The sequence below is a fragment of the Aspergillus fijiensis genome, assembly GCF_003184825.1.
Source record: "Aspergillus fijiensis CBS 313.89 unplaced genomic scaffold BO72scaffold_31, whole genome shotgun sequence".
Taxonomy (NCBI): Eukaryota; Fungi; Ascomycota; class Eurotiomycetes; order Eurotiales; family Aspergillaceae; genus Aspergillus; species Aspergillus fijiensis.
Window position 1 is genome coordinate 374,037 of NW_024469007.1, and position 12,255 is coordinate 386,291.

A 12,255-nucleotide genomic window follows, 5' to 3' on the forward strand; every position below is an offset into this window, starting at 1 on the left:
CCGAACATTTGCAAACATGGAATAAGTATATCTAGATGCTCTGATTTATGCTAAACTGGAAATCGAACAAGTGGAAAGCCATCGAGAAGAGATTTCCAATATTCGCACCACCACTTCTTTGTAAACAACAATGACGAAATGAACAACACCAATCGCTATGCGGAACATGACAAGGTAGAACAAGCTAGTATACATTTACATGCCTACACCTACCCTCGGAGGACCCGACGGGAAAGAAAGAAAAAAGAAACAGGGAACCTAAGAGGAGGAAGCACGACGGCTGGCCTTCACCCGTTTCTGATGGCTGATGCTCTGGCGGCCGCGACCTCGCGCCTGCCGTTTCACCGCCGCCTGTTTCTCGGCGATGTACTTGTAGCACTCCAAGGGGGCCCGGGATCCGATATGACGACCGTGGGGCGTGAAGACCTCGACCTGGGGCGTGCGGGAGAAGGCCGCCACATCCTTGGACGCGCCGAGCAGGTAGTCGTCGTCCATGTCCTCGTCGTACTCATCGACGGTGAGGGCGTGCGACCTGGCGCGGGTCTGCACGGTGAGCTCGACCCAGCCGCAGCCCTCGATCAGGACGTCGGCGGCCATGACCCGGTAGGGGAGCTCGGGGATGGGTTTGCCGTGGTCCGCGACGGCCTTGGCGATGGAGGTGGGGAGGTGGGAGTGGGTGACGTCCCACTGGAGGTCGATGCGGCCGGCCGAGGCGAAGGTGCCCACGGTGTCGTCGCGGAGGATGGGGTCGCCGGGGTAGGGGCGGTCGCCGCGTTGCATCTCGATGGCCTTGTCGGTGCGGGTGACGTGGGTCTCGAAGGGCACGAAGCAGGCCGCCAGGATGATGTCGTCGGGTCGCACGGCGGTGATGCGGATGAGGCCGCCGCAGAGGAGGAGCGATTGGCCCGGCTTTACGGTCAGGCGCTCGGGCTTGACGCGTTTCGTCATCATGAGGTTGCGTTGGTGTTCGGGCCGCACGTAGTTGGTGAGGTCGCCGCGTTCGAGGCCGGGGAGGTCGATCATCTCGCCCCGGCCGCGGCCGAAGGGGATGCGGATCGGGGAGACGGTCGTGCCGGCGAGGGTAGAGACCACGGGGAGCACGGGGAACATGTCCTCACGGGGTGCCGGGGGCAAGAGGCTGTCCGAGTCGAGAAAGCTTGGGTGCTCCTCCAGCTGCTGCTGGCCCTGCCGCTTCGACTCGATATCCCGTTGTTCCACGAGGTCCGCGATCTTCTCCAGGTTTCTCGAGTCTTTGGGGAAACACGCCTCGATGAAACTACTTTTGCCGACATTGGCCTTGCCAACTACCCAGACGCCACCCACGTGGTTCTGGATCTCCTCCTTGACCTGCTTGGTCCACCAGCCTCGCTGCGCACTGATCATGTGCACCTGGCCCAGACGGAACTCTTCGGACGACAGATTGAGTTGGATACGGAGCATCTTGCGGATGTACTCCATCTTCGAGTTGACCAGATCCCACGTAGGGGCTAAGAGATCGGACCTCGTGATGACAATGTGAAGGGTTGGGAGCCTCTTGGAGCCCGAATACTGGTGGGTGGCCGAGCGACGGTTCCGCGAGCGTGGTTCCATGATGTTCAGTGCTTTGTAGATATTTGGAATGAGAGACATGGGGAAGTCGGCTGCGTCCACCAGATGGTAAACATGGTTATGCTTGTGCGGCGACTCGTCCAGGTATGCCCGGATGGAGTCGATCGAGGGTGAAATGGCCGGGACGGCCCTGTTGTGGTGAAGGAGGTCGTGGCATCGGTCACAAATCTGTATAGGCGCTTGTGTCTTTGCGAGATATTCGCCAGCAGCAGCAGCATCTTTCTCAAGATATCTCTTGGCTAAATGGGGGATCATCCGTGTGTCAGCACAGACACAATGCACAGGAGGAGAGGGGGGTGCAACTGGAATATCACTCACATCTGGCCGACGACTCGCCCCAATCTGCAGCTTCTTTCGCGATATACTGCTGGATTCTTTCTGCCGCCTTCTCCCCTTCAGCGTCCGGGGCTGCGACAAGCTGTTGCGCCTCCTGCCCAAGCTTCCGTACGTGCTTTCTGGTTTTGCTGTAGTACCCAGGCTCGGCGGGCTCAACGGTCTGTGTATACGCCCCGCATCCTGGGCAACAGACAGGCAGCGAATCCGGATAGATCGATGAGGAGATATCGGGTGGGGAATCGGTCGTGGAGTAATTGCGTAGCTCTTTGCTGAGATATTGACTCGTGGGCTTGCGGCGGGCAAGGACTTCCGGCCGCGTCAATAGGTACAATGGGAGTGGTTTGGCGCGGGACTGGAGTTGCGACGGAAGTCGGAATATCCTAGTCGTTCTTGGGACAATCCGCCCGAGATATGGCGGCATTTTGAAATCAATACAAGCAGGAAATGCGGCGAAAGGCGTTGCAGCAAGAAACTTTGATTGATAGTTGTTGACTGATAGTTGATAGCATCGATGGTCCACTTGGCGGGCCGTAAAAAAGTCGCTGTGGCGAACCCAGAGTCATTGGCTTGTGATGACTTGCTACTGGTAGTGGCAATCTCTCCTCCAAGATTCTTGTAGACCTCATGTCCATAATATTCAATTGGTATAAACAACGTTTGCTTGGCTATTGAGTAGTTACAAGAAAGCAATCATGCATAAAAATCATAATAGAAACCCAGAGTAAAGTAACAGTGAATGCCCAGCCCAGACCATGCGCCACGCAAAACCATTGACCATCAAGCGATATACCTCTTCAAGCCTTCGCTTTCCCCTTTCCCTTGACATCTTCAACCTCATCTTCTTCCTCAGAGTCACTCATGAACTCATCATCCTCATCGAACCCGATATAACGCCGAGGCGCACTGCTGCGAGTCGCATTTGACGGACCAGGCGCATCGACCATCCCCTCCTCCTTCGCATCATCATCATCATCCTCAACCTCACTCCCCTCCCCAGTAGACGAAGTATCCCGATCACTGCCCTCACTGGCGCTGGCGCTGGCGCTGGTGCTCGAGCCCCCGAGGATCGTATCGCGCAGATTGTCCGTCCACATGCCGTCCTTCATGGCCATCAAGACCGCCTCGCGCGCCTTCTCGTTCATCTCCTCCTTATCCTCCATCCACTGGCCGTCGATCTTCTGCTTCCCGCCGCCGTTCTTCAGCTCTTCCTGCCGCTTCTCCGCCGCCTCCACGACGGCCTGCCACCGGCGGCGGCGCTCCTCCTTTTCCTTTTTGTCCATCTCCGGCTTCAGCGCCAGGTACTCGGCCAGCGCCTTGGCCTCATTGACGGTGCGGAGCCGCCGGCCGTCGAGGTTGCGGCTGGAGCCATTGTCGTCGCCTTGGTTGCGCTTGCGCTTGCTCGACATGCGCCCGCCGGCGGCGCGCAGCTGGGATCCGAAACCACCCTTGCCTCCGCAGAGGGGCACGCTGAGCCGGAGGGGGAGAAGGAGGGACGGTGCGGTGGTGGTGGCGGCGTCGCCATTCGTGCTGCTGCCGAGATAAGGCAGGAGCGGTTCGGCGGAGGGGAGGAGTTGTTTGTTGTTGGTGGTCGTCAGGATCAAGGAGTGGAGTGGGATCGAAGGCGGGAGGTAGGATGAGATTTTATTCGTGAGATCGGCGAGACTCGAGGATGAGGGCAGCGAGAAAGTGACCGTGGAGGGAAGTGAAAGTCCCGGGAAGGATGAAAGGAGCACGTTGATGTTTTGCGGCGCCATGTTGTTCGTGTGTTGAGCTGCGCGTGATATGGAAGAAGGCTGATATGGGTTCCGCGATGAGAAGAGAGATGAGTAGAAACTCAACCCTTGCGACAGTTGTTCAAGGTGGAGTCAAGGTTCGATCTGACGAGGAGAGAGACGCTTGCTGGGCGGAGGTCTAGAAGTAATAACGCAATGCGGAGAGTTTCCCCCGATAAGAGCGGATCAATGACTAATTGCCTGTCCACGGCAGGGGCCTAAGGCCTAATAACACGTGATGCAACAATTGCACGTGACCTAACCTTATCAAGCTAGCGGAAATCGATTAGGGCGACAACCCTACAAGCGCTTCCGGATTGGGAATCACCGCACTTTTTCCACTCGCCGGGCAGCCCGCTCCACTCAACATCAACTACTCTTAAACCACCCTCTTCGCGCGTTGTTAGAGCGATTCCCCGAAGAGCGCCAGGAACTCGCAACAATGTGAGTATAGCCCCTTTTTTGTTGAAGATGCGCTATGCCAATGATGATATGAACTCTGACTAACCCTTCGCAGGCTTATCCCCAAGGAAGACCGCAAGAAGATCCACGAGTACCTCTTCCGCGGTATGTGATTCATTCTCTTCGCCCTTCGTCGCGTCCTCCCTAGTCCTTGGGATGGGATGGATATTTGGATAGACTTGGTGTTTCTCGATTCACAATTCTACCTTATGTCGCTGCCGTCTTGATGTGGCTGTGTGGAGGGTTGATTAAAGAATCGACAGAATGAGGATGGGTTTACTAACGAATATTATCTGCAGAGGGTGTGCTCGTGGCCAAGAAGGACTTCAACCTTCCCAAGCATGGCGACATTGACACTAAGAACCTCTACGTGATCAAGGCCCTCCAGTCCCTTGACTCCCGCGGTTACGTCAAGACCCGCTTCTCGTGGCAGTACTACTACTACACCCTCACCCCCGAGGTATGTTATCGCGTTATCTCAAAGACATGATGGACCAGGATCTAATGCTTCCTCCGTCTCCAGGGTCTTGACTACCTCCGCGAGTGGCTCCACCTCCCCGCTGAGGTTGTCCCCGCTACCCACATCAAGCAGCAGCGTTCCCACGCTCCCCCCCGTGGTATGATGGGTGGTGAGGAGCGCGAGCGCCGTCCCCGTGCTCCCCGTGAGGGTGGCTACCGCCGCCGCGAGCAGGGTGAGAACAAGGAGGGCGGTGCCCCCGGCGAGTTTGCCCCCAGCTTCCGTGGTGGCTTCGGCCGTGGCCGTGGTGCTCCCTCTTCCTAGAGGAATGTCGCCTGCAGGTCTTCCAAGGGTTACACGGGATGCTGCTAGTGTGGCTTGAGTAGACGTCCAGTCAGAAATTGCTACACTATGCACTTCCTCAAACCGAAACAAAAATTGGGATTATGCCTGGCTTTTCTGTCTCGATACCATGAAATAGTTAGGATTAAAGGCATGATTCATGACTTCATTTTTGTTTTGCTTCTTTCGTAAAATAATTGTTAAAATTGTCAAGACGATGAGTCATAGCCGTCTTTTTGGGCTCAACGCTATGCTGTGTCTCTTGAACTAGCTGGGGAATCTCTTACGGTCGTAGCGGATAACGGCTTGTAAGATGACTGATGCGCCGGTTGCACAATCATTTGCAGAGCAGAATTCTTCCGGATGATGGCTCAACCCGTCTTTGCATGGCACGAAGATCATGCTAGTCGGGACCCTCTTCGAGGTAAAGACACTGTCGTGGCCGGCACCACTCATGATCGTTCTCGTCAGAGACTTCGGGTCTGTTGAATTAGAATCCGCAACGACTGCCTCTGCAGATTGCTGAACGCAGTCGATGCAGTCCGGGTGGAACTTTACCACCGGTGAATCGAAGTCCAGAGTCCATTCCACGCGACAAGGCTTCCCAATGGGCTTACCTTCTTCCGCTGCGATAGCATCGAAGTCCTTCCTCAATTGCCTTTCCACAACATTGACCAACTCATCCTCTGGGCCGCGGATATCCAAAGTAAAGCTGACGACGCCAGGGACGGTGTTCACGCTGCCGGGCTTGGCCTCCACGATGCCAACGCTGGCCAGGCACCCATGAGAGGAAGCAACCTCGCGTGCACGCACCATCATCTGGGCGAAAGCATACAAAGCATCTGCACGATGCTCAAAAGCGGTAGTACCCGTATGGGTATCTCTGCCGACAATGGTGAGGCGGAACCAGCGGTATGCTTGGACGGCTGTGACGACACCTACGTGCTGGCCTGCAGTCTCGAGATGGGGTCCTTGTTCGATATGAAGCTCGAAGTGAGCAGCCATTGGAGTCTGCTTGTATGAACATGGGACACTTCCAAGATAATCGATCTTCTCAAGTGCCGATTTCATGGTCTCTGGGGCTGACGACGCCGTGGGTAGAGATGCAACCGTTGGGACTTCCTTTAGGTCGTGGGCTTGCGACAGGGGGATGCATTCAGCCCATACTCCAGAGGAGATCATGCTGATAGGGAACCGCGCGCCTTCTTCACTAATGTACTCATCAGCGCAAGCCTTTCAAGTGAAGGAAGGTCGATTGCCATACTTCGTCCAGTTGACCACGCCTACACCACCCTCTGTCTCGAGACCCATGTCGTCCATGGACTTCAACGCTTCGATGCCGGAGAGGACACCCAAAATCCCATCGTAACGGCCGCCCGTCGGTTGCGTATCCAGATGGCTGCCGATAAAGACAGGGGGCACATCTGTCCTGCGCCCAGGACGAACTGCAAAAATATTACCCATCTCGTCGATGGTGACTTGACATTTGAGGGCTTTTGTCGTTTCAATGAACCAATCCCTCACTTGCTTGTCCTCTTGCGACAATGCCAGGCGCTGCATTCCTGTATCCGTGGGGCCACTATTCCATTTGATTAGCTTAGGGATTCCAAACTTGACCAACGGCTCTTGTTTGATGGGATCGAACAAGGCTGTTTTCATCCCATACGGAGCGTGACCGCTACGACGAGTTGTGTACTTCGCAGAGGGATGGTCCGGGACTTACTCTCCCCATCGAATGCCTGAGCCCCATTGACAGCTGTGGTGAAGGTCCTTTGCAAGGCGATCTTTGTTGGCTCTAAGAGCTGAGACTTGGGCCTCGGTCAGCTCCGTAGACAACATGGCTTGCGTCCACGAGACGGAAAAGTGTCGACGTTGGTTTGTCCGGATGATCCTCAATGGAAACAGCGTAGGCCGTCTGGGCGCAAATCTCGCTATCCTAGCAGGACTTGGTGTGTAGATCTGGAAGCAGATCATGCTGCGCGTCTCAGGCGACAAATTCAGGGTTTATGTACTTAGCACTTGGGTCCCCTGTATGTCCAGTGACTGTCTAGATAAGAGAGGATCCCGATAAGATAGCGAGCTGCCATGCTGCGGGGGTGGCAGTCTCGGTCTTCCCGCCGAATCATATGTCTGCTGATGCTTCTCGGCAAAGACCACATGTAGACTATGTAACATTAGTGGAGAGCGATTGGGGGTTCTTCTGGCACGCCTATCGTATAGGACAACCCTTTTGGGTGGCTAGTTAGTGTAAGTGAGTGAGTTTCGCGCAAAGGACCCAGTGCTCTCCAAGGACTTAAACCAACTAAGGCAAGTGCTGCCGAATGGACATTAAAAGACTGGAACATACTCAATGCACTCATTCATGCCCCGTACTGTTTTCAGACTTGATCGACCCAGTTTATATAGGCCAGGGTGATCGTAGAGGAACCAAAAGACGCGTAGGATATACGAGACCATCATAAAATGTAGTACATGGCAAGTCTCTGTGGCTTGAGTCGCATACGCCTGACAATCGATGACGTGGAGTCGATGACGTGGAGTAAAATCAATGTTTATAAGTAAGATCTAGTAGCTGTGAAGGAAAATGAGTTATCTCAACCAATTCTATAGACAGAAAGAAAGACTGCTGCGCTGTGCGTAGCGAGACATCGTACCCGCAGTGCGGCTGCTCCGCATAGAGATGGCGTTACGCCCACCGACCTCAAAGCCAAACGACACGCACCGCAGCCCCTAGAACGACCTCATCTAGGGGTTAGAAAATTCAGGAAAAGTCAGAATCCTGTTAAGCACCCCCTGAAAAGTCCATTGATCGAGAAAAAGAAAAACAATAAAATCGACAGCTGTGTCGAAGGAAGAGTCCAAAGATTGAGAAGAGGAGTTTTGTGGGCAAACCACGGCCATCTCTGGTAAAAGGCAAGAAATGGGTTCTGAGCTAGTTTGTCCCACTCCTCGGAGGTTGGCTCTCATTGTATCCTATATGTTACTTTTTGTCAACGCCTACCAGCGTTCGATCCGCCGTCGGCGCCTTTCCCCTCTTTCTTTCTTTTTTCTCCAATTCCTCGTTTCCGACTCCTCCTCTCCCCGTCGCGTTCCGCCTTTGGACTAAGAAGGTTGACCTTGCTTGACCCCGCATTCTGTCATCACGACTCTGGTTCCCAAACAACTCCACGCATTCCGAGCCTCTCACTCCGCGCGCATATACAGCAAAATGTCTGCCTGTATTTTCTGCAAGATCATCAAGGGTACCTTCCACCTCTGCATCTCGATACGCAAAACCAAATCACATTGATTACTCCTCCGACACGACCTGTATTCAAGCAGCTAGCTAACGGACGGTATGAACAAATAGGTGATATCCCTTCGTTTAAGCTCTTCGAGAGCGACAAGGTCTTCGCCTTCCTTGACATCCAGCCCCTCAGCAAGGGCCACGCGGTGAGTATCTTCGGTGCCAAACATCTCGTCACCACATGATAAAAGCATCAACCCCGCACGACACCTCGTCTCGTTCACACGAACCCAGCAACATAAGCATAAGCCATCTGCGCCCCATGCCACTATCCCTCCTAACAATCCCCATCTCTCCTCCAGCTCATATTATCAATCACAAGTAAACAAGAAAATAAACCCACTAACCAGTGAAATCCATACAACCAGCTCGTCATCCCCAAGTACCACGGTGCGAAGCTCACCGACATCCCCGACGACCACCTTTCAGAACTCCTGGTAAGCTGAAGACTCGCAACCGGGAGACTGGGGAAGAAACTGCACAAGGCATTCCAAAAGCAAAGAGATCTGTCTTTTTAAAAGGGCTGCATTCCTTCGGGGACCTTGAGGGACGCACAGCAACCCACATCCCCCTCACCGACACGCAGCCCCCGGAACTCTCGCAGTCCCATGCACAACTTTGTTTGCTCAGACTTCTAACTTGTCGTGCGACTATCCAGCCCGTAGCGAAGAAGATCGCGCAGGCGGTCGGTGCCACCGACTTCAACATCCTCCAGAACAATGGTCGCATAGCGCACCAGGTCGTGGACCACGTTCACTTCCACATGGTAAGCCTCTTTCTTCGCTTTGCTTCAGCGGAAGGGGTGACGATCCCCAATAATAACCATTATATAACCCGCAGATCCCCAAGCCCAACGAGACCGAGGGACTCGGCATCCATTGGCCCACTCAGGAGACGGACATGGACAAGCTCAAGGCTCTATTCGAGGAGATCAAGGCGAAGATGTAGATACCTAGTTAGCAAGCTAACTGATCCTAAATCCTCACGTGTGTCCTCCAATCGCTGTGCGCTGGAAACTGCACCGCCGTCGCTAAGATCCTATCTCAACCGTAAGTCGCTCCTCGAAAGCGGTTGTAGGGATGCTTGCTAGGTAGCCATCGCAATTTCTGCGACGGGGCAGTAGCCGTGGCCTAGTCAACAGATTGTGTCAACCACCGTGTTACCGCGTTGATCGATTAAGACCAACCTTACCTACCAGGGAAAATGCAAACATGACTTCTCCTCAATTGCAGGAGGAACATCTGAAACACACAAGCAAAGTGTTTGGTCCGTCGATCGACTTTGTTCAAGATGGTTTCAGGACAAGACAAATTCCATACCGCGGTGCCAGTGTATGAACTATGATCGACAGAGATGCTCATTTTTGGGCTCGGGCCAGGGCCACCTGTGGGAAACATGCCCGATATGGTAAGTGCTTTCAAGATCACTGGATGGATAAGGATCCTCCCCAGATGTATGATGGGCTAAGTTCACAAATGAAAATTTACCAGTCAATCTACTTGACAAAGGTAATCCGAAACAAAACAATGGAAAGCCTGGAGCTCGTGAGCCTCTACTCTATTCCATTCCTAGCCACAGTTACCATATCAGGAAATGTGTCCCCGGAGACAAAAATGACCCAATCCAATTGTACATAAAGAATTGCTCTTTCCAGGTCGTTATACCGTGACAAGGCATCATTAGGACCCACAGAGACATCTATCATATCACACAGGGTAACAAATATAACAATAATGTATTTATACACAGACCTTTGTAATTTAGGCTAGTTCGCCCATCTAGGTTCTATCCCTCATGAAGCGCATTTCCCTTCGTCTTGACCTCGTCCGGGTAGAATTCAATCTTGCCGCCACCCTGGATGATGTTGAGTCGATCATAGAGGGAGGTAGCCCGGACATACGAGTCGAGCTCCCAGTATTGAGCTCTCAACCGCTCAATGAGACTGTTCCTCGTCTCAGTCGCGGTCTTCAAAGCCGAGTCATCCTTCTTCTGGCTGGCTGCAATCCAGGCAATTGTGGCACCTTGCAACTCCTTGGCGAGTTGCTGTCGCTCGGCGATCATCGCATCGCGCTTGGCAGTGTCCTCCTGGTTCTTGTTCTCGTCGGGTTCGGCCTCGACGTACTTGTAGGCCCAGTTTTCGTCACCCTCAAGCTCTTTCCAGATTTGATCCCTAGGAATGAACTTCTCCAAGTCCTGGACATTCTTGGTAAACTGGATCTTCGAGGCGACCACGGGGTCAAGCCAGCCCTTGATGACGTTCCAGATTCCTGATAAAATGGTTAAGAATATTGCAAGCTGTAAGTAGTCCAAGGGAATAACAAACCGGAAAAGATCCAGGGAGCCTTGTGGATTAGGACCACTCCCAAGCACTCCGGGTAGTTGGCTTCGAAGCATTTGATCATATACTTGACTGGATGATAGTCCTGCGACAAGTTAGAACAGATAAGATGACGATTGGGAGAAACTTACCATATTGCTCAGCGAGAAGTCGGTCATATCAAAAACAACGCACTAGTCTAAGTCAGTGTCTGGTTTCATAGAGCCGATGTTTCAATACCCACAGCTGTCTCGACAGGAGGCGCAAGCATCATTCGAGCAGTCTCAATGGTGTAGACAGTGAACCGATCGAGTGCCTCCACCTCTTGATCCCCTGCTTTGTGCAAGCGCACTCTCACCACACAAATAGGCCGACCGGACTTGTCAACACCATGCAGGAAGCTCTTGCCCATGCGGAACTGCAGCAAGAAGTCCTCGCCGGCCTTCTTCTCAACAGGATCGGCGGTTTGGCTCTGCTTCAACGCGCCATGCTCGCCATTCTTCATGATATCTTCGTCCAGCTTGACCTCCTGGAGTCTCCATCGGAGTGTAGAGATCAACATGATCAGCGCCTTCTTGACATCCCACTTGCGCGCCCGCAGGAAACGGAGCAGCAACGAGTCGGGATTGTCGTGCTTGATCATGTTCCATAGGCTGGTTCGGATCTCTTCGGGTTTCATATCAACCAGAGCCTGCTGGAACTCCTTCGACTGTCCGTACTTATCGTCTCCATCGGTGATGCTGATCGAGGCCAGACTGGTTGAGATGTCGCTTGCTGACTGAGAGCTAGCTGAATCGTCTTCAGCCTCGTCACCGCCTCTCCCGAAGAGGCCGAATCGCCGCTTCGTAGGCTTCTTCTTTTCCTGGGCTGGGGTAGGTGAAGGTGCTTCGCTGGATTGTTGTTGCAATTGCTCGAGACCTTCCACGCCACACACTTTGAGCAGCAGGACCCAAAACTCCTGGAGCTTTGCTTCCTGTTCGGGTGTGAGGTTGCCCACGGTTCCGGGTTGAGCTTCAATAGGCATGGTCTTCAACGTATCGATTATACCGAGAAAAGGCGAATCTGTTTCTTGATGAGGTTTTGAGGAATCGGGAGAAGGTGGAAGTCCGTCGTCAACTGTCCAGTATTTATCCTGCAGCCAGGTTCCTGCACCGACTAGGAGTAGGGTGAATGTGATCGTCCAGAAGGTTGAAGCCTTCCTCGGTTCGTACTGATGCGATGGAGAAGTGGAGTAAGCCCTCGGTGAGTTAGACCAAGTTATAGGGCTTCGATTCCGACACAAGCACCTGGGGATCTGTGCACGGCCTAGATTCTGAAGTCTTGCGGGCGCAGAGGGAATCAGATTGGCCGAGGAACGAAGCAGACGGCGGCGCAAGGAAGAACAAGCATGCATGTGCTTCTCTTTGGGCGACTCCTGAGTCTGGGTAGGAGATCTGATCTAACTGGCGATCCTTTAGCGCTTCTTCCTGAAGGTTTCCGACTTTGTTGTGCCAACGCTGGAGGTGAAACGTGAGAGGATGATCAGACCCTCAAAAATCGAGCCGGGAATGCGGGGAAAAGAGGGAGGCAAGAGCGCAAGAGGCGAAAGGAAGGAGGAGTGGCTGCTTTAGTCACGGTTGGAACAATCAGGGTCCGTCAGGTCCGAACTGCGATCGGTGTGTTGAACCAGGGGGGG

The 12,255-nt window shown here is 53.6% G+C and overlaps 6 protein-coding genes across 6 annotated transcripts; 2 read left to right on the plus strand and 4 right to left on the minus strand.

The window, feature by feature from the left end:
• Positions 1-27: 27 nt before the first annotated feature.
• BO72DRAFT_406814 (uncharacterized protein) lies at positions 28-2,432 on the minus strand. Its single transcript, XM_040942333.1, has 2 exons — positions 1,927-2,432; positions 28-1,847 (listed from the first exon to the last, which is right to left on the minus strand). Exons 1-2 carry the CDS (start codon positions 2,363-2,365, stop codon positions 259-261), a joined length of 2,028 nt encoding a protein of 675 aa, XP_040800208.1. The 5' UTR covers positions 2,366-2,432; the 3' UTR covers positions 28-258.
• Positions 2,433-2,570: 138 nt separating this feature from the next.
• On the minus strand, positions 2,571-3,862 carry BO72DRAFT_449233 (telomere maintenance SDE2 family protein). Its single transcript, XM_040944974.1, has one exon. The coding sequence runs from the start codon at positions 3,696-3,698 to the stop codon at positions 2,739-2,741; it is 960 nt and encodes a 319-aa protein (XP_040800209.1). The 5' UTR covers positions 3,699-3,862; the 3' UTR covers positions 2,571-2,738.
• Positions 3,863-4,049: 187 nt separating this feature from the next.
• BO72DRAFT_512407 (40S ribosomal protein eS10) lies at positions 4,050-5,102 on the plus strand (the record flags this gene model as incomplete). The annotated part of the gene is made up of 4 exons (XM_040949436.1): positions 4,050-4,160; positions 4,247-4,283; positions 4,478-4,638; positions 4,702-5,102. Coding segments are annotated over 4 exons (567 nt in total), but the record flags the coding sequence as incomplete, so codon positions are not given.
• Positions 4,957-6,964, minus strand: BO72DRAFT_449234 (M20 family metallo-hydrolase). The gene is made up of 3 exons (XM_040944975.1): positions 6,701-6,964; positions 6,242-6,556; positions 4,957-6,187 (listed from the first exon to the last, which is right to left on the minus strand). Exons 2-3 carry the CDS (start codon positions 6,535-6,537, stop codon positions 5,245-5,247), a joined length of 1,239 nt encoding a protein of 412 aa, XP_040800211.1. The 5' UTR covers positions 6,538-6,556; positions 6,701-6,964; the 3' UTR covers positions 4,957-5,244.
• Positions 6,965-7,983: 1,019 nt separating this feature from the next.
• BO72DRAFT_528816 (HIT family protein) lies at positions 7,984-9,495 on the plus strand. The gene is made up of 5 exons (XM_040950204.1): positions 7,984-8,219; positions 8,327-8,409; positions 8,632-8,700; positions 8,922-9,029; positions 9,104-9,495. Exons 1-5 carry the CDS (start codon positions 8,186-8,188, stop codon positions 9,209-9,211), a joined length of 402 nt encoding a protein of 133 aa, XP_040800212.1. The 5' UTR covers positions 7,984-8,185; the 3' UTR covers positions 9,212-9,495.
• Positions 9,496-9,705: 210 nt separating this feature from the next.
• On the minus strand, positions 9,706-12,255 carry BO72DRAFT_528817 (CRAL-TRIO domain-containing protein). The gene is made up of 4 exons (XM_040950205.1): positions 10,825-12,255; positions 10,733-10,774; positions 10,587-10,686; positions 9,706-10,530 (listed from the first exon to the last, which is right to left on the minus strand). The coding sequence occupies exons 1-4, from the start codon at positions 11,971-11,973 to the stop codon at positions 10,049-10,051; spliced, it is 1,773 nt and encodes a 590-aa protein (XP_040800213.1). The 5' UTR covers positions 11,974-12,255; the 3' UTR covers positions 9,706-10,048.

Bases quoted from the DNA above. Each gene is read 5' to 3' on its own strand.
- BO72DRAFT_406814 (XM_040942333.1), bottom strand. From the start codon at position 2,365: ATGCCGCCATATCTCGGGCGGATTGTCCCAAGAACGACTAGGATATTC. The intron at 1,848-1,926 runs GTGAGTGATATT...TCCCCCATTTAG, and splicing joins GGGCGAGTCGTCGGCCAGAT to CCAAGAGATATCTTGAGAAA.
- BO72DRAFT_449233 (XM_040944974.1), bottom strand. From the start codon at position 3,698: ATGGCGCCGCAAAACATCAACGTGCTCCTTTCATCCTTCCCGGGACTT.
- BO72DRAFT_449234 (XM_040944975.1), bottom strand. From the start codon at position 6,537: ATGCAGCGCCTGGCATTGTCGCAAGAGGACAAGCAAGTGAGGGATTGG. The intron at 6,188-6,241 runs GTATGGCAATCG...TGAGTACATTAG, and splicing joins GGCGTGGTCAACTGGACGAA to TGAAGAAGGCGCGCGGTTCC.
- BO72DRAFT_528816 (XM_040950204.1), top strand. From the start codon at position 8,186: ATGTCTGCCTGTATTTTCTGCAAGATCATCAAGG. The intron at 8,410-8,631 runs GTGAGTATCTTC...CCATACAACCAG, and splicing joins CCCTCAGCAAGGGCCACGCG to CTCGTCATCCCCAAGTACCA. The intron at 8,701-8,921 runs GTAAGCTGAAGA...GCGACTATCCAG, and splicing joins ACCACCTTTCAGAACTCCTG to CCCGTAGCGAAGAAGATCGC.
- BO72DRAFT_528817 (XM_040950205.1), bottom strand. From the start codon at position 11,973: ATGCATGCTTGTTCTTCCTTGCGCCGCCGTCTGCTTCGTTCCTCGGCC. The intron at 10,775-10,824 runs GTGGGTATTGAA...GACTTAGACTAG, and splicing joins CGCCTCCTGTCGAGACAGCT to TGCGTTGTTTTTGATATGAC. The intron at 10,687-10,732 runs GTAAGTTTCTCC...AACTTGTCGCAG, and splicing joins ACTTCTCGCTGAGCAATATG to GACTATCATCCAGTCAAGTA.